The sequence below is a fragment of the Sinocyclocheilus anshuiensis genome, unplaced genomic scaffold, assembly GCF_001515605.1.
Source record: "Sinocyclocheilus anshuiensis isolate Anshui unplaced genomic scaffold, SAMN03320099.WGS_v1.1 scaffold700, whole genome shotgun sequence".
Classification (NCBI taxonomy): Eukaryota; Metazoa; Chordata; class Actinopteri; order Cypriniformes; family Cyprinidae; genus Sinocyclocheilus; species Sinocyclocheilus anshuiensis.
In genome coordinates, this window is record NW_015555756.1 from 278,490 (window position 1) to 299,422 (window position 20,933).

Sequence of the window (20,933 nt, forward strand, 5' to 3'; positions counted from 1 at the left end):
ACCGCTCTTAACACCCTCCCAGCCCTCCTGGATGGTGATCTCACCACTTTTGACTAGGTCGTAGATATCGCGCGTCAGCTCCGTGAAGGCCCTCTCTACGTTTATGGCGTCGCGGGCCGAGGTCTCCACGTAGCGCATGCCGTAAGCGGCTGCCAGTTTCTCGGCCTCCTGCTGGCTCACCTGCCGCTGCTGCTCCAGGTCACACTTGTGGCCCACCAGTATGAAGACAATGCTGTGCCGCTGCACGTGACTGCACGCTTCCTCCAGCCACTCGTGGACATTCTGGAAAGAGCGGCGGTTGGTGATGTCGAAAAGCAAAAGGCCACCCACTGAATTACGATAATAAGCCCTTGTGATAGATCTAGATCACATACAGAGAAGAGCAGACGATATCAGACAGGTGGTTGAACATGTTGCATGTTACATCATATAAATTAACGGCTGTGGAGGAGCGGTATTTTATATTCAAAAGGATGACTTAATTTGTATTCAATTACATTAAACGAGCATGTAAATACTTGATGGGAATTTATGCTAATAGCCTATAAGAAAGCTATATGCAGAAAATTATCACAGCCTGAAATCCAGGAATTTAGTGAGCGGGTTGAAATAGTTTATGAAATCTATGTGATGTAGAGACTACTATGATGCTAATTTTTTTTTGTCCCATCTTTTAATTTATTTAATGCAATTCATATGTACAATGACACACTTCTTCTATCATTGGCATGTTTTTAATTTATTATTTATTATTAAATTTATCTTTATAATCTTCCACTGAGACCAGATCTAGATCTAAAATTTCTAATACGAAACTCTATTGAAAAATTAGGTTTAAATAAAGAAAAGTAGGCCTATTGAAAGTTTGAAGTCTAAAAATATCCAGATTGGGAACAAGATTGCATGTGAGGAAAATGTCAAAGTCTTTGTGTATATAGTTACAATAATGTGTAATAAGACGCATAAGCTTACATATGGATTTGGTACTAAGACAAAATACTTAACTGAGTAAATTCTAAACAGAAAGAAGAAAAACAGATTATCGGAGTGCATTTTACAAGATAATACTATTTAAGATATTCTACTTTAAAACTGATTTCATGTTTAATTCAGTGTGTTATTCACCATTTCTTTGTTATGATTTGTGAAATTTACTAGCAATTTCTGAGTGAAAACTGTTTCTACACCAATTTTTTAGTGTAATAAGTGCACAGTAATGTTTCTTCTGTCAATGTACTAAAATGTTTTATTTGTGTTTAATGTCTAAGATTGCATGTATTGTCCTCTTATAAGGAAATGTTTAAATCAAATCAATGAAACTTACTTATTAAAAACTAACATGTAAGGCCATTCCAACATTTGGGGTTTTTTAAATAAAAAAACGAAATCATAAATGTATCTTCCTTCTTAAGCACGATGAAGTCATTAAGCAGCTGTGTTAATGTGTGCCAATAGTGTTTAGTTAGCTTAAGTAGCAGCAGGGGAGGGATGTCCTCATTTTAGAGAGCATTTGATTGGTCAAAAAATCTGTCTGGTGCAGGATGAGGCATCAATGTTTTGGCTTGTTTTCCTGAAAGAGAAAGACTATACATTTGAAATGCATTTATCTGCCAAAAAATGAATTTTGCCAACGTTTAGGTGTACGCTAGCATATAGAAAGCCTCAAAGCTAACAATCACAGACTAAAAGCCACAAATCTCCTATACAGTTAGAGAATGCGTGTAGCTGTGATAGCTACATGTAAATGTCATCAAATGCCACTAGATGTACCTGAATCTTTCTTGGCCTGCCGTATCCCAGATCTGAAGCTTGATGCGTTTGCCTGGTTCAATCTCTACCAGACGGGAGAAGAAGTCTACGCCGACAGTAGGATCAGACACCTGTGCAAAACGTCCTTCTGTGAAGCGTCTGATCAAACAAGACTTCCCCACCGTCGAGTCGCCAATGACAATCAGCCGGAACTGGTACAGCCATATAGCTTCCATATCTTATATGATCTGTCAACGAATAACAGTGTTTTGTTATTAGATTACACAGTAATAAATGTTTTCTGAGTAAATAGTTGAATAGTTAAAAAAAACGTTATGTAAACATTTGCTTATCCTTGAATTTTCATTTTTGTATAGGCTATTATTCAACTCAAATACATTATTATTATTATTATTATGAAAGTCATTTTTAAGGATCAGATCATGTAGAATTGGAATAGACTATCAACTGAGCCTCGTTCTTTAAATGGACGACTATCATTCAAATAGGTGTTAGTATAATTACCTTAATCCATATATGATGCGAGACCCTTAATTTGTATGGCAGTCCAAATTATACATTTATACATTGGAATGATGTTGAAAATTGTTATAACTGTGATCAAATTGACAAAAATGTGTCAATAAAATCCTTTTTCAGTAGGCCCATGTGAATCTCAGAGCTTGTATCAGACCTGAATTTTTATGTTAAAATGTAATATAATTTATATGATTTCATAAACTGTTTAACACGACCTCTTTAGTATCCAAACGATAATGAATTTAGCATCTCTCGATTTACGATTTTCTAAAGTTAAGTTAGCTAAAGCATAGTAGATGCTTGCAGGCCTATGAGTCGAGCATCGCACTTGTGTAAAGAAATCGCTCTATGAACACATATTATTGTATATTTCGTGTAATTATTACCTTGGTAATGCTTCTCAGTGTCTGAGGATGGCAAGCCCCATATTCTTCGCTGTCTTTCAGTCAGAAAGCGTATAATACCGTGGCGTTCCCAGGCAAGGCATCCGAGCACACCCGAATGTTTCTGAGGATAAATGTGCAACTAGTTCCGCTTTGAATATGCACTAACTGACCAAACGAATTAACATACTCGACTGGGGCGTTTGCATTAAGACCTGTTAGTTTCAGAATGCCCATAAAGTCTTGGTAAATTCATATTGTCAATCTCGTGATTAGGGATAAAGAGATGTTTGTGAAAATGTGCTGATGAAATGGCAGTATCATGAGCATCATATAGCCTGACTCATCCCTCATCAGTACCATTACCGTAATAACTGATAGAGCGACGCACTGTTGGCGGCTCCCTCATTCAACACTTCCAGGAGGCGTTATACCGTATACTGTATGTTTATACTGGCAGCTACAGTTGAACCCGACCACTGATGCTTATCATTAGTGACTTTCAAATGGACTTTTTCAAAATAACGAATATGTGACCCTGGACCACAAAATCAGTCATAAGAATCCATTTTTATAGATCTGAAAGCTGAATAAACAAGCTTTTCATTTATGTATGCTTTGTTAGGATAGGACAATATTTGGACGAGATACAACTAGGCCTATTTGAATATCTGGAATCTGAGGGTGCAAAAAAAAATCAAAATATTGAGAAAATCGCCTTTAAGCTTGTCCAAATGAAGTTCTTAGCAATGCATATTACTAATAAACATTTTTTTTATATATAATATATTTACAGTAGGAAATGTACAACATATTTTCATGGAAAATGATCTTTACTTAATATCCTAATGATTTTTGGCATAAAATACAAATCAATAATTTTGACCCAGACAGTGTATTGTTGGATATTGCTACAAATATACCAGTGCGACTTATGGCTGGTTTTGTGCTCCAGGGTCACATATGCCAGCTCTCATCACTGGCCTTAATTTTGAGCATTTTAATTCAAATGATTATTTTTGTATTTAAACATCAAATAGAGTAAACTAAATAGCCTACAGAACAAATGCATAAACCATAATTTAAAATTGTATATAGACATTTATATAGACATTACGTATTACAATTGTTAAACACAAACACAATAAATTAAAGAAACACGCACTGAAACAAATAAATGAAGCAAATCATAACATAAATCAAATTAAACGTAATCAAAGATTCTTAGATTTAAATAAAATTGAAATAATTTTTAAATGCCACAAAACTCAGAGGAACTTTAACAAATCTCTATTTGTGTAAATAACATTAAATATAATCAAAATATTATTGTTAGACCAATCTGACAAATGTAAACACTCCCAAGTTGTGCATTGGGTACATTGAGAGGTGCTGCAAACTCCACTTTTGATGATATTAAATGATCTTATATTAGATGTTTATATCGTATAAAAGTACATTATCATTACTTCTGTTCCCACAAAGTTATCTAGGTATCTTTTTATCTCAAATGTTACAAATGTAACAAGCATTATCTTATAACAAATCAATCAGTCAGATGGGGCGTGGCTATGAGGCAACGTGTGTTAATGGGCGTGGCGTTCTTGGGTTCCATCATTCATCACTTCTGTACTTGATGAAGAAGCAGAGATCATCTGTGGCATTTACCATTTGTGTTCTTTGAAGAAAAGACTTTAAAATACATTTTATTCATGTTTTAATTTTTTTAAATACGTCCACTTTGTTTTCTTTCTCATGTGGAGCTAATGGGAAGGTAAAGCTAGTAAGGAGGACGAGCACAAAGTAACATGACAGCGGTTTGACCTAACTTTGAGCATTATATAAACATTTTAAGAGCGCGTGCCTCTCACAAACTGTAATCCTACAACAATGATCAATGAATAAGCTGTGAAACATAAGAGCACTCGTGCTACAAACTGTACAAAAAGTAGGTCAGTGCGTTTATGATCGGGGTGTGTATTTGCTATTTTTTTAAGTCGTCATGCAGAAAGAACATTTATTAAAAGTTCTAGTCATCGGAGACCTCGGAGTGGGAAAAACGTCGATAATCAAACGATACGTTCATCAGATATTTTCTCAACATTATCGCGCAACCATTGGAGTGGATTTTGCTCTTAAAGTCCTTCACTGGGACAGTCAGACGGTGGTCCGGCTGCAGTTATGGGACATAGCAGGTACGTTCTCCTATTAAAATGTTTAATATTTAATCTATATGTTAAACATATCCCGCTGGCTTTGTTTTATTTTACTTTACAAGATGCTGAATTCATATTATTTAGTGCTAGTCCAAAGGCGATTAAAGTAACAAGATATATTAGGCAACATTTGTATAGTGTTGGTGGTCCATATAATATGATAAATCATTGTAAGTACGCTATTGCCTCTCTGAAATCTCCTCCTGCTGAGTTTCCTTGTGTGAATGTGAAGGAATGTGTCTTGTGTGTTAATCTCAGCTGGTCTCATACTCGTGCTAAAGTCACATGAGAGTTTGAGGTAAAGTCCAAAAACACACACACACACACACACACAAACACTCACAGTGTAGATCAACACAGTGTTATAGTAGGATTTATTATTAAGAACAACATTAAAAACATGATGCTATTTATGTCCGAGTGATGTTTAACCTCCAATTTGCCATCCCACGTTCGTCATAGGACAGGAGCGCTATGGGAACATGACACGGGTTTACTATCGGGAGGCCGTGGGAGCCTTCATAGTATTTGACGTGACCAGAGCCTCCACGTTTGACGCAGTGCTGAAATGGAAAGACGACCTGGACTTAAAGGTCACTCTCAGCAACGGCAAACCTGTCCCAGCTGTGCTTCTGGCCAACAAGTCTGACCAGTCACGTGAAGGTCTGCGTTCCCAGATTCCAAAGCTTGATACATTCTGCAAAGAGAATGGATTTGTGGGCTGGTTTGAGACCTCTGCAAAGGTGAGGGGTTTATTTTGTGACCCTGAGCAGGATGTAGATGTAGAGATACAGAATCAGGATCTGTGTATGTGTATGTGTTTGTGTAGCTGTTTGCATGTTTGCATTTAACACAAATACAGCAAGAATGCATTGTGCTCATTAGCAGGAAGGCCATTGTTTACCATCTACAGCCCCACTTTAATGAGTTACACAGTTGTGTGTGAAAGGGTATAAAGTGGATCCTCAAATAAATGACATGACACCATACTGTCTGAAACATTTTAACTCTGGATCACCTTTATCACTTTATGACTGTGCTCTTTTTATATACTTTCTTTTTAACTTTTTAATACAATTTAAAATTCCACCAGGCAGTTTACAGCTGCCTCTATATATTTTGAACCATAATCTGGGGTAGAGTTGCATTAAATGTTACGCCATACAACTGTTGCATTCATCCTCGGGTAATTGTCACATGATCTGAGCTGTAGAGACAGTGCTTTCTTTACATGCAGACTGGGCAAAAAAATGTGCATGTTATAGTATGAGTGGCAAATCCAATTATGTATGCATTAGAATAATATTTGACATGCAATTGGGAATTATGTGTGTGATAAAATGATCATAAATGATATACAAGTGCATGTGTTCAAAAGTTTGGGGTCAATAACATTTTTTATAAGGTATCTAATACTTTTATTCAGCAAGAATGCGTTAAATTAATCAAAAGTGACAGTAAAGACATAATCTTTCTAAAAAATATATTTAAAATAAATGACGTTTTTTTTGTTGTTTTTTTATTAATCAAAGAATCCTGAAAAATGTATCATGGTTTCCACAAAAATATTAACCAGCTCATCTGTTTTCAGCATTGATACTCATAAGAAATGTTTCTTGAGCAACAAATCAGCCTCTAGAATGATTTGTAATATTAATATTAGAATGATGAATATTAGAACAGTTTCTGAAGGATCACGTGACACTGAAGACTAGAGTAATGATTCAGATGTGCCATCACAAGAACAAAATACATTTTTAAATGTATTAAAATAAAAAACTGTATTTCTGATCAAATAAATGTAACCTTGGTGAGCATAAGAGACATCAATGTTCATATTCTTGATGTTTAATGTTCAAAAACATTCAGAAATCTTACTAACCCCAAACTTTTCAACAGTGATGTATGTGGCTGTAATATAGGGCTTTGTGACCTTATTGTCTGAATGACTCCCATATTCTTTGTGTTTGATTTTACGCCCACTGAAGGAGAACACAAACATCGAGGCAGCAGCTAAATGTCTGGTGGATCACATTTTAGCCCATGAAGAGAACATCACCAGCAACACAGACCCAGATGTGGTGGCCCTCCCCGGGTACAACAACAACACAAAAGAACGGGTCCGAGCCAGATGCACGGCGTGTTCCAAATTTTGAATACAGGAGGATGAAAGTAAATATAAAATAAATATGTTGCAGTTTGTTATAGATTTAAGGGGACTCAGCCATTTAATGGTAATCCCAAAACAATGAGATTCATCTTCAAGACACAAGAAATGCAACAAAATGGCGGGGACTGTGAAGAAGGATTGTGCTGATTATATGTAGCGTGAAATCTCACATCATTAGATACACTGTGTTGGTGACACTTCAAGTTTCAAGGATTTCACTCATCAGTGTTCTGTTTACAGGTGAATGCTCTGCTATTTTAGCCAAGTACCAAGTATTTTATGACACAAGTCCAGGTCAATTATGCATTTCTTGCTGTTTTGTGTGCGGACTCTTTGAGCATGTAATATTTATTAAAAGTGACCTCTTATTCAGTTAGCCTATATAAGATTAAAAAACTATGATGTTGTGCACACAAAATGCCTTAATACTTGCACAGCTACAGTATCTAGGAATGTTATCCTGCAACCTCTAGCATTAACAAATAAAGCATACAGTATTTTCCCTCATGTAAGCTCTTGAATATGATATTGTAGCCCTGCGCAATTCAGGGTTGTGCAATGAAAAGAGGCAAGACGCACCATTAAAGACTCTGAAATGGCCGTCTGATGCATTTTTATGTATGTACAGAGGGGGTTTAAAGCAGTGCGGAAATTCCACCTTAAGGTGCCCACCCCAGATATTCTGACACAGGCCAATCGCCCCCCTCTCCAGTCACCTGATTCTCATACTGCCATTTTGCGCGGAGCGTCCGACTGTTAACTATAGGAAATTGGAATTGCTTCATCAAACGAGATGCTGAATTTTCACATTTAGGACCACTGCTGCAACTGTTCGACTGGGATAATATCCACATAATATTTCGTATTCTCAGAAGCGCATGCATTTATATAACGCGCGTAAGGCCGCTGAAGGAATTTGGAAAATGATGCTTGGTATCAAATTCCGTGATGCACCGACTCCGCGCATGCAATGAAGCAGGGCGAGATTTTCCGCGGCTAGACGTCGAGCACGCTCCGATTTTCATTTTCGTTCGCCGAGATCGTAGTTAGCTTCGTTCAAACAGCAATTACATGGTTAACCGGCAACACCGGAGGCTAGCGAGTAACATAGTGTCCTTTTTGCGCGTGCTTAACTGGTAGGCATATTTAAATAACGATCGGTCATTATATTGTCATCGTTTCAGCGCGCGGTGATTGCCGTTATCTGAATGTCAGAGCATCCTCGCCCGTGTCCGGTTCGTATCAGGGTAGCGCTCTCCGCAAGACCGACTAAGCCCACGGAGCGGGCTCCCACACACCCCTGCAGCGAATAGATCTGTTTGAGAGACGATTTATTGAAAATCGTAATATGTCGGGACAGTCCATCACGGACCGGATCGCCGCGGCTCAGCACAGCATGACCGGATCTGCCATCAGCAAAGCCGTGTGCAAGGCCACGACGCACGAAGCCAGCGCGCCCAAGAAGAAGCACCTTGATTGTAGGTTAAAGCAGAAAAACGCTGCGAAATGTCACCCGTTGTGTTTTGCACTGTGCTTCGGCTGTCATACATTCACTCTTTGCCGGCCGCTCATTTGCTGCTATTTACAACCTAATCGAGGACATTCAAATGATTACAGTAAATGATGATTTCTGGACAGCCATTATAGAGTTAATTTCATCAATTAACTGAAGGTCACCGTGGCACGTTCACCGTCCCGTACGGACGTAATGCAAATTAGAAATGCGTGATTGACACACTGACCAATTTGCATACGACAGGGACCTCAACCATTTCACATAACGTTATTTAATTCGAAATGCATTCGAATCATTTTGATTCTATGCATGCCACATCGGAGATACCACAACTAGATGTTTATTAAATAATTATGCAGATGATTCCTATGTAGACAACGTGCTAATGATTCAATCCTATAGGAAACATACAATGTCAAGGGCATAGCATGATGCACACTACGCATAGCTTGCGTACACAATGCAAGGATCAGATTGCTCGTGATTTGTATCTTAATTCCTGTTTTCAATGTTGGTGTTGCTGTTTGTATTTCTCCATTGTTGACTTGCACAGTTTGCTTTCCTAGTCTGAGTCATTGAAGGTGACAGCAGTATAATGCAGTGGTGTTTGTAGTTTAGGTGTTTAATATTGGATCACCTTAACCTTAATCTGGTTTATTATATGCTGCATTGCATTTGTTAAATGAGTCATTTGTTTTTTATTTGCAAGAAGCATAGTGTAGATATTTATGTAAAAAATCCTGTTTACTGATACGAGTCACAATAACGGTGAAAGTTTTGATTCTGAAATCGGAATATCATCACTATCTTGGCAAGGTGATCGCTATGACCGATATTTGTATTTGCAGTTCGAGTTTTTTTTTTAATCCCACCTTTGTATGAGTCAGAATGGACACCTAACACACGACTTGAAGGTGCACCTTCCTTTACATGTCAAGATTAGTTTTTCTTCAATTCACTAATAATAACTAAGCGTAGCTGATTAATGAAGCGGGTTATCAATTAAGCTGTCGGTTAATGAGTCCAGAGCAGATGTCCTGTGGGAGACATAAAGAAAGCAGCCTGCAGATCTAATAAACTGCCAGGCTCATTCAAAGTAATAAAGGTAGCAGGTGGTCTCTGAATATGTGCTAGCATTCACTGACACAGGTTCTATTATCAGTTAGTTAGAGAGAAATCAAGTGTAACTTTTGAGTAACCGCTATTCAAGCAATGTCATGTTAGATAGCAGACCAGCATCAGTATGGATTGTTCTATTACAGTGAAACATCACATTTCTGGCAGTTCACCGTATATAATTATGAACCATTGATGTAGACAACAGATAAATATTGTGAGTATGCATAGAATGTTGTTTGAATGATTTGCTGGCCAATGTGTACAAAGCTATGGAACGACATCTAGATTAACTATACAGTTTTATACCAACTATGCGACTGAAAGAATGTGGACACCTGAACAAAACAACCTGATTATTGGACATTTGATTTCAAAACCATTGGAATTATCAGTTAGTCCTTCCTAACCGCTCCCATTCTCCTGGGAAGGCTTTCCTAGATGTTGGAACATGGATGCAGGGATGCATTCCTATTCACACAGAAGCGCATCTCTGGCTGGTAGTCAGCTTTCCGATTCATTCGAAATGTGTTCAGGTCTGGGCTTTGTGCAGGCTATTCATAAACTCACTCATAAATCATTTCTTTATGGACTTCTCATTTATTGACCCCCGAAGGGGTTTTGGTACACTCATTTCTACTAAAACGTTTAAGTAAATTGGACGACTATGTTCTTGATTTTATGCTGTTAGTGATGGGTGTAGCTGAAATAGCTAACCTTGTTCATTATAACCTGTTCGTTGGCCATGTAATTTTTCAAATGCATAAAAACTGTATTTTTCTTTTAACAAATATACTGTTCAAAATTTTGGGGTCTGTAATTATTTGAAAGAAGTCTTGTATTCTTACAGAGGCTGCATTTATTTGATTAAAAATTCAGTGCAACAGTAATATGGTGAAATATTATTACAATTTAAAAGAGCAGGTTTCTGTTTTAATGCATTTTAAAATGTAATTGATTCCTGTGATGGCAAAGCTGAATTTTTAGCACCCATTGCTCCAGTCTTCAGTGTCACATGATCCTTCAGAATTCAATGTGCTGATTTGGTGCTCAAGAAACATTTCTTATTATTATGAATTATTATTATTTTGTTGAAAACAGTTGTGCTGTGTAATATTTTTATGGAAATGTGATCCATTTTTCAGGATTCTTTCAAGATTTTCAAGATTCCGAAGAATTCAGATCGATTACTTTGTAAATGTCTTTACTGCCACTTTTGATAAATTTAAAGGGATAGTTCACCCAAAATAAAAATTCTGTCATCATTTACTCAGCCTCAAATTGTTTCAAACCTGTATGAGTTTATTTTTTTTCTGTTGAACACATAAGAAGATATTCTGAAGAATGTTAATAACCAAAGAGTTTATGTATTTTTTCCATATTATGGAAGTCAGTGGCTACCATCAAGTGTTTACTCACATTCTTCAAAATATCTTTTTTTGTGTTCCACAGAAGAATGAAACTCATACAGGTTTGTAACAACTTCAGGGTGTGTTTTCATTTTTTGGGTGAACTATCCCTCTAATGCAATCCTTGTTGAATAAAAGTATTAATTTCTTTAAAAAATCCTTCTGACCCCAGACTTTTGAACAGTAGGGTACAACGAGGCTAAATGCGCCTCGGGGTAAAAGGCGCCTTTGGGGGTTTGGTGCGGGGGGTTGGTGAACAAAGACAATTTTTAATATAACTGCGACTGGATTCGTCTGAAAGAAGAAGAAAGTCATATACACCTAGGGTGCCTGGGTGGTGAGTAATTCATGGGCTAATTTTCATTTTTGGGTGAACTAACACTTTAAATTAAATAGTGTGAAATGTCATATTGATTCAGAATTAGGATGACACTAAAATGTACAGGGCTGGGACTGTTTTTAATGGGTGGGCCTCCTCTCAAACCAGGTCCAGTGAGTAGGTTCTACATCACAGGACATTCCTTGTTGTCTCCCCCTGAACAGAATGAGTGTAATCTGATCATCACCAAACACAGATGCTGGTTTAGTGCATTAAGTAGTCCTAGTCTAGAGAGCGAGGCTGATCTCAGCCGTACACATGCTAGAACTAATGATTCTGCTAATGTGAGGCGTTTATCACAGGGATGTCTGAATTACCCCTCTGTTTGACTTCTAAAGAACAATTTAGCTTTTTAAGACATCCAAAGCACTAGGAGAACATTTAGAAGGGAGGAGGAGGGTTGTGAAAATGCTTAGAAAAAAAGGAAGTGAAGTCAAAGGCAGAGGTGGACAAAGTACACAACTCCATTACTTCAGTGAAAGTACAGATACTGCTGGTCAAATATTACTCCAAGTAACCTTTATTTATATAGCACTTTATACAATACAGATTGTGTCAAAGCAGTTTTACAGTATTAAAACAGGAAAATAGTGTGACAATAAAGCAAGAGGGCAATAGTAAACACTCAATCTTTTTAAAGTCAGTCCAATACAAGTGAAAGTTGTAAAGACAGATTTTTACTTAAGTAAAAGTACAGAAGTATTTGCGTTTAAAACAATTATTATTGGATCTCCTTCAATACTTTCAGAATCTTTACTTATTACAATTATTTTGTTTCTGTATTTTAAAATGTATTTTTGATATTAACATATTTTAATGACAGTATATTTATTGAACAAAAATTAATTCTTTTATTTTTCAAAATAAGCAGAAAATAGTACAAACTTTGCTAAAGTGATTGTTTTTAACAAGTATTAACTTAGACATTATTTAAAAAAAACATGTATTTGTATCAATACCGTGTGCCTTTTTCCCCCTGCTGGTGGGCCTTTTACCCCGTGTGTGGGGTAAGGCCCCTCTTGCCACCTCATACATTTATAAGATTTTTAAACAAAATAAACAACTTGAATGATTTATTTTCACACAAAATATGTAGCTCCATTAATGTTCAATAAAACGTATATATTTTTTCTGCAATTCTGCATTTTAGGTGCAGTAAACGAAAATGAGTTGATGAGTTGAAAAAATGAGTTGCTTCATTTAAGTTTTTTATATTATTATAACACATTAATGGTATATGTATATATTTTTTCTGCAATTATGCATTTTAGGTGCAGTGAATAGGACATTTTTTCTTAAGGTGGGCCTTTAGCCCTGTTGTACCCTACTGAACTAATAAGTAGGTCCACAGACTTTTTCAACCACAATACAATAGTCCTGGATCATGTACAGTCATTGTTTCTGCTCTGTTTTGCTCACCGTCCACAGATCTAATGCACTGCACCAATGAGCTGAACGTGAATATACCTCACTTGGCTGACACATTGTTTGAGAGGACAGCAAATCAAAGCTGGGTGGTGGTCTTTAAAGCTCTCATTACTACACACCACCTCATGATGTACGGCAATGAGGTAAGAGTCGCTGCTTGAATTCTTGTTGTTCTTGTCAGTTTCGCAATGAAATGTAGTGTGTCACAAAATCAATGTAAAAGTACTTGCCAGGACCATTCTGTCAGATTTTCAGGTAGCTGGGAAACATAATATTTCTTGTTTTTATGTTTTTCAGTAGATCTTTATTGTTGTTATTCTGCTCAGTTTGCTCTACCGATAACCCTGAACTTGCTTTTTATCATCCAGAGGTTTATCCAGTACCTTGCATCAAGAAGCACACTCTTTAACTTGAATAATTTCGTAGATAAAGGCGCATTACAAGGTATGTTTTATGGTTAATACTTCATAATAATTTTGTTTTTGAACCTTCTCATCAGATTTATGCTGTATGTGAAGCTTTAAGTGGCCTAAAGCACTGTATCATTGAACGTCTCTTCTAGGTTATGATATGTCCATCTACATTAGACGTTACAGCAGGTATCTGACTGAGAGGGCTCTGTCCTACAGACTCGTCGCAGCTGATTTCACCAAGATGAAGAGAGGGTGAGGCGTCTGCTCTGAGGAAATATTCCTTAATGAGCCAAATAAGACAAATGGCAGCATTACTGCAGAAAGAACGGCAGCCTTTGAAGGTGTACAGTTGTGGTCACACCTGTCAGTTTCAAATATGTATAACCTCACACCATTAATATGTTCTGCGCAGGACGGATGGCGTGATGCGCAGTATGAGCATAGAAAAGCTGATGAAGACTCTACCTATCATTCAGAATCAGCTGGACGCCCTTCTGGACTTTGAGGTACAGGATATAAAATATCTCAGATTCCAAAGCCAAAATTTTGTGTGAATAAAACAAATAAAATGAATGATTTTTATTGGTATAATTATTTCACATCTGCGCTTCCGTCTCGGCAGTTTTACACAACACTGCATTTCACAGACTGTCATTTTTTCTTTTCTTTTTTTAAATGAAATATCGTGCATTATTTAACACATGTGGATCCAATAGAAGGGAATGTTGTCAAAGTATAGACCAATTTCAGTGTTTTTGTGGGCGGAGCCTATCTGGTGGTAGAAAATGTCAGTTTTAAAGTAGCGGTCTATGGGAGCCATGGAATAAAGAATAAAAAAGGTAATTTTGAGTTAATATTTCGCAATTCTGACTTTTTTCTTCCAAATCCGAGATTATATGTCACAATACTGATAAGAAAAATAAACTCGTCATTTTCTCTTTTCCCCTGAGCTCAGAATCATGAGTTTATATCCCACACTTCTGGCTTTTTTCCTCAGAATTGACAAACTCGCAGTTGTTGAGTTAAATCGAGTTATAAAGTTTGAACTAGGAGATATAAACTTGCATTTGCGAGAAATAAAAGTCAGAATTGTGAGATAAAATAGGTAAATGTTATGTAAAATGTTGTAGGTTTAAACAGTATTTCATGCTGTAACTGTAAATAAAATATGTCCCATATGAACTGCGAATGTGAATATTATGTAGACCTATTGTTTAAATCAAATTTATGCTTTTAAAATAGGGTAATCACAGTAGGTTTCATTCATAGTCTGTCCGTTTAAACGTCTGCATTGAGTTTCAAATGGCGTCTTTGACAACAGTATTCTATAAAAATGATTTGCATTCCAATTCTGACATCAAAAGGCACAATCTCTTCTCTTATTCTCAAATTCTCTTATTCCATGGAGTTTACTCCCACTTGTTACCAGTGTTTTTCTGCCACCACAATGTGCACACAGCTTTATATCAGCATGAGTGTGATTTGGCTGTAGAAAATCACAGCCATGCTGATAGAGAGATATTACATGGCTACTCATGTGATATTGCATTTATACAAAAGTTAAACAGCACAAGTAAGTAAACAAAAATGAGTTGATGAGTTGAAAAAATTAGTTGCTTCATTGAAGTTTTTTATATTATTATAACACATTAATGGTATATGTATAATGCGGCATATATATATATCATATCATATATCATATCAATGACGATTTTCGACAAATACAAAAATAATAATTGCAATTGCAATTGTTCAAACATTAAGAATGTTGTGTGCACATAAATTCATATTGAATGAATAAAAAAATGTCCGGTGGTGCGACCGTGATTTATCAAAATCCCTGGGTCATTCTACTTTATTACACAGAACTTAATTTCTGAACTTATTTGTTTTGCTTTCTTTGTATGTATGGATTACTTGGATTGTTACCGACATCTGGTGAAAATTTCATGTCAACAGCACCTTTAGAAATATATTTACTGAGAAAAATGATGATGTGTTCAATACTTATGTAAATATGTAGTATAGATAATGCATATCAATTGTATTTATAGTTTTATATTTATAAAACTACAGCAAAAATATAACATATGATATAGGAATAAAATATTTGATATGGATATTAAGGATATAATAATATAATAATAATAAAAATAATAATAAAGTTATTTTGAATTAAAGAAATAAAAATAATGTAAATTATAAAATGTAAAACACACAAAACCAAAACTTTCATTCTTCCCCTACCTGACGTTTATGAAAAATCTTCTTGAAAACATAGTTGAACCTTTCACTTAACCATACTGTTATTGAGATACAACACTTGTAACAACTTACCCCTCTATGGCGCTTCAGAGAACTTCTTAGGAGAAGTTTGGAAGCTTGATATTGCTTGATGATTTATAGATGCCTAGTAGGAATGCAGAAATACAGCAATCCAGTATTTAAATGTTTTGACAAAGTTTGTGACTTTGTGCTTCCCTGTAGGCCAGCTCTAATGAACTGACCAATGGGGTGATCAATTGTGCCTTCACGCTGCTCTTCAAGGACTCTATCCGCATCTTTGCTGCTTACAATGAGGGTGTCATTAATCTGCTAGGTAATGCATTCACCTCAGAGCAAAGATCCATGTAATTTCAGTAATTCAGTAGTTTGAGTACGCATATGAATGTGTGGTGCAAAGGTTGTTGGTCACAGCAACTTTTATATATGAATATATTATATGTCTTAGAAATATCTTTTGTACTTCAAAGAGAAATGTTAACTTGCTTTTTTCTTCACTTCAAAGAGAAATATTTTAATATGAAGAAGAATCAATGCAAAGAGGCGCTGGAAATATACAAGAGGTTTCTTATCAGGATGACCAAGCTCTCAGAGTTTCTCAAGGTGGCAGAGGTAAAACGTCTCCAGATATGATCCATGCATGGGATGGTTGGGCTCATCTTGTTCAGGCCCTTTTTTGCTAAGTGTCCCTCTTGCCTTTTGGTCCAAGAACCTGTATCAGAGGCCCCCCCCCCCTCATGCTGCCTGTTCTGGTGCCTGCACTGCATGCCTTAGCAGAAAGTCTCTCTATCTATCTGTCCCTCTCAACAACAGCAAGACCAGAGCTATGACACGACTGCAACGACAGTCCTTTAATGTGCAAATGATGAGTTGAACCTTTGTTTTGCAGTTTGGATGCAGGCACAGTTGTCAATTTGGATCTATTGGATGAATAATTGCTTTAATGACAAGATAAGACACACTGCAAAGATAAAGCTTTGATTCTGTATAGATGAATGAACACCAGGCACCTTGATAAAGGACATGATATTTTTGACAACTGTGCCAGTGCGATGGTTGGAATTTAGCTGTTTACTTTTGTCTGTAAAGCACATTATTTTGATGTGTATGGAGGCATATATTGGGGGAAAATGCTAAGCACATCCTTCTTGAGTTTTTTGTTTGGTTTCTTCTCTTCTCTCTTTGGGTTTTCTCCTTTTCTTTTTTGCTTTCTGGCTGAATAATATAACTTCAGGAAAAGGGTGAAGTGCTATCCAAAAACTGACTAAAGTTGACTTTAAGAGCACATTTCTTTCTTTGTATAACAATGTGTGTATGCCATTTGTTTTTCTTGTCTTTTTTCCAAAGTCAACATTAGTTGTGTGTTTCTTTTGGATGTTTCTCACCTAGTCATGTAAATATCTCACCATTGACCTACAAGTGTCTTCTCACTCACCATCTCCGCCACAACCTCAATGTCTGTGTGTGTCCATCCATCTATCCAGTCGTCCATGCTTTCGTTTTTGGTTTTCATACACTGCATGGAGTAATGGCTCTTTTTCTTAATTCTTCTTTCTCCCTTCTCCACGTGCCTTGGTTTTTCCTCTTTTTACCGTTTGGTTTCACGTTTTGTTTTCCGTTCTCCCTCCCTTCCTTTTCTTTTGTGTCACAGCAAGTTGGAATTGATCAGGTTGACATCCCAGATCTCTCACAGGTTAGTGGTGCATTTCATCTCAGTTTCTCTCATGTGGCTTCACCCTGATCTCTCATTCACGTCTCACCCCATAGACCATCATCCCCAGCCCTGATTTCTTTTGATTTCCCCCTCATCTATCAGACTTTTAGGATAGGGGCTTCAAGAAACTTACTCCATACCCGCGCACTCCCAAGGAATCAGATGTGCTGTTTTGCATTTTCTGTTGTCGCCAGAGGTAAATGGGTACCAAAGCTAGTCTATGTGAATTTTTACAGGTGCTATCTCTGATAGCCGTTGCCTTGATTATACCCACATTTGATTAGCAATGAAAAGTCAATTAAGGTCTCATTAAAGCTTAGTGCTTGCCCCTCGAGCCACTATTTCTTACTGGCATATACCCATGAGAAATTTGCTTGTAATTCGAAAGCCGCATCTTCGCCGTCTCCGACACTCGCATACGACTGCATTTACCCTCCGTGTACACACCAAGAATAATGAATGAATTAATATTTATTCACAAATGGCAGTTGGAGAAAAATATATATTACGAGTGTAAATAGTTGTTTTAATCATTATTAGATGACTATTTTGGACTTTATTATTGCCGCCAATTCTGCAAGGGTGTTTATTTAAGATTTAAAAAATATGGCGAAACGTCGCACTCATGGTTCATAGATTGGAATACACAACATCTGTCACATGTGGTCTGGTCACAGAAGTTGAAATATTTCAACTCAACCGAAGCTCAAGTTCAGTCCACAAATTTCCAAATTTGCGATTCTCTATTGGAAAGGAGCGACTTCTGGTCGGTCGTTTGTCGGAGACAGCGAAAAGGCGGTTTTACACCGATTGATATATGGCTAAATGGTGCGTGTGCGAGGATCACCACCACGCTGTACGTGGCCAGTCTGACGTTGTGGCCACAGCTTCGATAAATAAAGAGCTCTCCTAACCTGTACGCACTCACCTTTGCCATATATCTCTGTACTGGTAGGGTATTCTGCTTGGATAGCTTCTTGGGAAGACCAGTGAATGTGCACTAAACTAAAAGAATGCCTTAAAACTGGAGCTGGGGACTAAATTCTGCCTGGCACCTCATGAAGTTAATATAGTCAGCAGCACTGCCAAATATAGACCTGCTTTTCCAGCATATCTCGACAATTCTGCCAGGGTGCCGGGCATTGACATACGTCCCCCTTCAGTTTGCCACCATTTGGCATATTTGACATTTTCATTTACATTGGACAGGGACTCCTGAAGGTGTTGGGCTGGCACACTACAGAGTGGTACTTCAACAAAACATTTTATTGGAAGGAGTGCCTTGTTTTCTTAAGCTGAAGCAGTATTCAGAAGGCCTGCGTTCTATTCTCGAGTACTCTATCATTAGCACCATTGATTAGGCTTATTTCATGAGTCCTATTTAAGTGCCTTTTCTTGTCTGTAAGCTAGATATTCATCACGGCCTTTTGTATACTCCTGCTCCTGTAGTACCCTTGTCTTAACTTCTCTTCCTTGTTTATCTCTCCTTTAATAGTGTGTTGTTTCGTTGCATATGTTTCAGATTTCTCAGTAGAATGCTCCCTCTATTGTTTTCCTTAAAATGACACGTCTGAGAAATCTGCTCTTTTGTTATTCATGAAATTTCCTCCTCTGAATTGGCATGCGCACCGGACACAGCTCGTGGCCCAAAGGCAAACGTTGTGTAAGAGCGGACGCAAGTGCCCATGTGCCGAATCCTTTCGGCCGGCATTTCGATTCAATTGACGTTGCTCCTTTTGGATGAAAGTGCAATACGTGCATAAAGTACTGGCGGCGTGGGCTCACTCAATGTTTGCCTTTCTTGGTTAACCTGCTTTGGCTTCCAAGTGTTTTGGGAATCCATCAAAATGGCGATGCAGACATTACAATCAGGTTTTACTCCTGATTTATTTCCAAGAAATCCAAGTGGAATCCAAAGATTAGCAGGTTCTGCTGTGGCTTTTGATACCTGTGCAGTATGTGCATTTACTGTATATCCTGTGCATGATTAGAAAACCCCCCTTGTAGGTCAGTCTGCTTTCTGTTTTTCATGGTTTTAATTCTTATCGAGTGATCTCAGTTGACCTCACAAGTCTTAAACGGCCTGTCGGAGAACTTGCATGGGAAACAAATATTGTTTTGCATGCGTAGCTTTTAAGCTTAAGTCGTTTCCACTTGAATTACTTCTGTTGTGTTTCCCCTTTGTTTTCAGAATCTCATGACCACTATTAGGTTCTCTTAGTTACGCAGCCTTTGTGTGTGTGAAGGTATGAGTGTGTGAGAGAGAATAAAAATGATAGAATATAAATATATGTAGTTTTTGCATCAATTTCTGATTTTATGATTCATAGAGAGAAGTGCAAATGTTTGTGTGTTTGGGTATGTATGTGTGTCATTTGCTGCTGCTGCTTTTAACCATTTTGTTGTGTTGCCTAAAACCTGTGTTGCCTCATCCCTTTTCGACCTCACCACCAGGCTCCCAGCAGTCTCTTAGAAGCTCTGGAACAACATCTGGCTTCTCTGGAGGGCAGGAAAATTAAAGAGGCCTCTACCGTCAGCAGGTACTTGAAATTATACTGGAATTCTAGATGCAGGTCAATGACAAATACAAATGTCAAGCCTGATGAATAGGATAAAAAATTATAATAATCTAGTTTAGAAACATCTGCCAAGTTCTTGGAATTTCTTTTTCCAAGTTCTTGGTACTCTTTGTATTCATAATGATTTCACACATTAAAAAAAGTTTTCAACCATCATTTTGATTTAATCGCTCGAGATCAGTGTTTCTCAAACTTTTTGACTCCAAGGTCCCTTTTTTCCCACAACATTATTTTAAAGGGGTCATATGATGTTGCTAAAAAGAACATTATTTTGTGTATTTGGTGTAATGAAATGTGTTTATGCAGTTTAAAGTTAAAAAAACACATTATTTTCCACATACTGTACATTATTGTTTCTCCTCTATGCCCCGCTTTTCTGAAATGCGTCGATTTTTACAAAGCTCATCGGTCTGAAAAGCGAGGTGTGCTGTGATTGGCCAGCTATCCAGTGCGTTGTGATTGGCCGAATACCTCAAGCGTGTGACAGAAATGTTACACTCCTTACCATACTGTGATGCAGTGTCCCGGCGCGACGAGACAATAACAATAAAACCTATTATAAACGAGGCATTTGTTGCATCCAGTGGGGTGACTTACAGCGCCGGCATTGTAGTCTACTCTTCCAGGATCAGGAAACAGTCCTCCATAAAATGCGCTGCACACATCTGAATATTTGGGTTGAACTGTTCTGGAATAGTGTTGTAAATACAACTTAACCACTGATTTCTAATCGTGTCCTCTTTTGGAATGCCAAAAAAAGTCTTGGCTTTCGCAACGAAACACACAGCGTCTTCACAACATGGCGGCGGCGGTGGCAGCAACAATAAAGTTGCGCCTTCTTTCTTTGTGTGAACATTTGGGTGGCATTATGCAAATCTTTCCACATCGTGACGTAGACATGTGGGGTCGTGTTTAAACGAGGCATTTTAGGAGGGCGTGGGCCAGTCTTAACTTTTATAAAGAATATCTCTTTGGGTTTGAGACTTTAGTCTTTGCAACTTTACAGATCTTCTTTATGCACCAAGAGCTTGTAACACT

General features: G+C 37.4%; 3 protein-coding genes across 4 annotated transcripts in view; 2 read left to right on the top strand and 1 right to left on the bottom strand.

Moving 5' to 3' along the window:
• LOC107673796 (ras-related protein Rab-39B-like) overlaps positions 1 to 3,003 on the bottom strand; it is a 3,933-nt gene extending 930 nt beyond the window's left edge. The window contains exons 1-3 of the mRNA XM_016467581.1: positions 2,676 to 3,003; positions 1,771 to 1,997; positions 3 to 361 (exon numbers count right to left, since the gene is read on the bottom strand). Of these exons, the coding sequence (XP_016323067.1) occupies positions 3 to 361; positions 1,771 to 1,985 (574 nt within the window). The 5' untranslated portion in view covers positions 1,986 to 1,997; positions 2,676 to 3,003. The remainder of the gene's footprint in view (positions 1 to 2; positions 362 to 1,770; positions 1,998 to 2,675) is intronic.
• Positions 3,004 to 4,605: 1,602 nt separating this feature from the next.
• On the top strand, positions 4,606 to 7,176 carry rab38c (RAB38c, member of RAS oncogene family). Its single transcript, XM_016467616.1, has 3 exons — positions 4,606 to 4,867; positions 5,351 to 5,631; positions 6,877 to 7,176. Exons 1-3 carry the CDS (start codon positions 4,675 to 4,677, stop codon positions 7,042 to 7,044), a joined length of 642 nt encoding a protein of 213 aa, XP_016323102.1. The 5' UTR covers positions 4,606 to 4,674; the 3' UTR covers positions 7,045 to 7,176.
• A 618-nt stretch (positions 7,177 to 7,794) lies between these two features.
• The window catches only part of LOC107673817 (phosphatidylinositol-binding clathrin assembly protein), a 20,194-nt gene continuing 7,055 nt past the window's right edge, over positions 7,795 to 20,933 (top strand). Inside the window, exons 1-9 of one of the 2 annotated variants that reach the window (XM_016467613.1) lie at positions 7,795 to 8,536; positions 12,907 to 13,049; positions 13,275 to 13,350; positions 13,469 to 13,571; positions 13,732 to 13,825; positions 15,807 to 15,918; positions 16,108 to 16,214; positions 17,254 to 17,295; positions 19,771 to 19,856. In XM_016467613.1, the coding sequence (XP_016323099.1) occupies positions 8,407 to 8,536; positions 12,907 to 13,049; positions 13,275 to 13,350; positions 13,469 to 13,571; positions 13,732 to 13,825; positions 15,807 to 15,918; positions 16,108 to 16,214; positions 17,254 to 17,295; positions 19,771 to 19,856 (893 nt within the window). In that variant the 5' untranslated portion in view covers positions 7,795 to 8,406. The remainder of the gene's footprint in view (positions 8,537 to 12,906; positions 13,050 to 13,274; positions 13,351 to 13,468; positions 13,572 to 13,731; positions 13,826 to 15,806; positions 15,919 to 16,107; positions 16,215 to 17,253; positions 17,296 to 19,770; positions 19,857 to 20,933) is intronic. The other variant, XM_016467615.1, reaches the window with a different exon arrangement.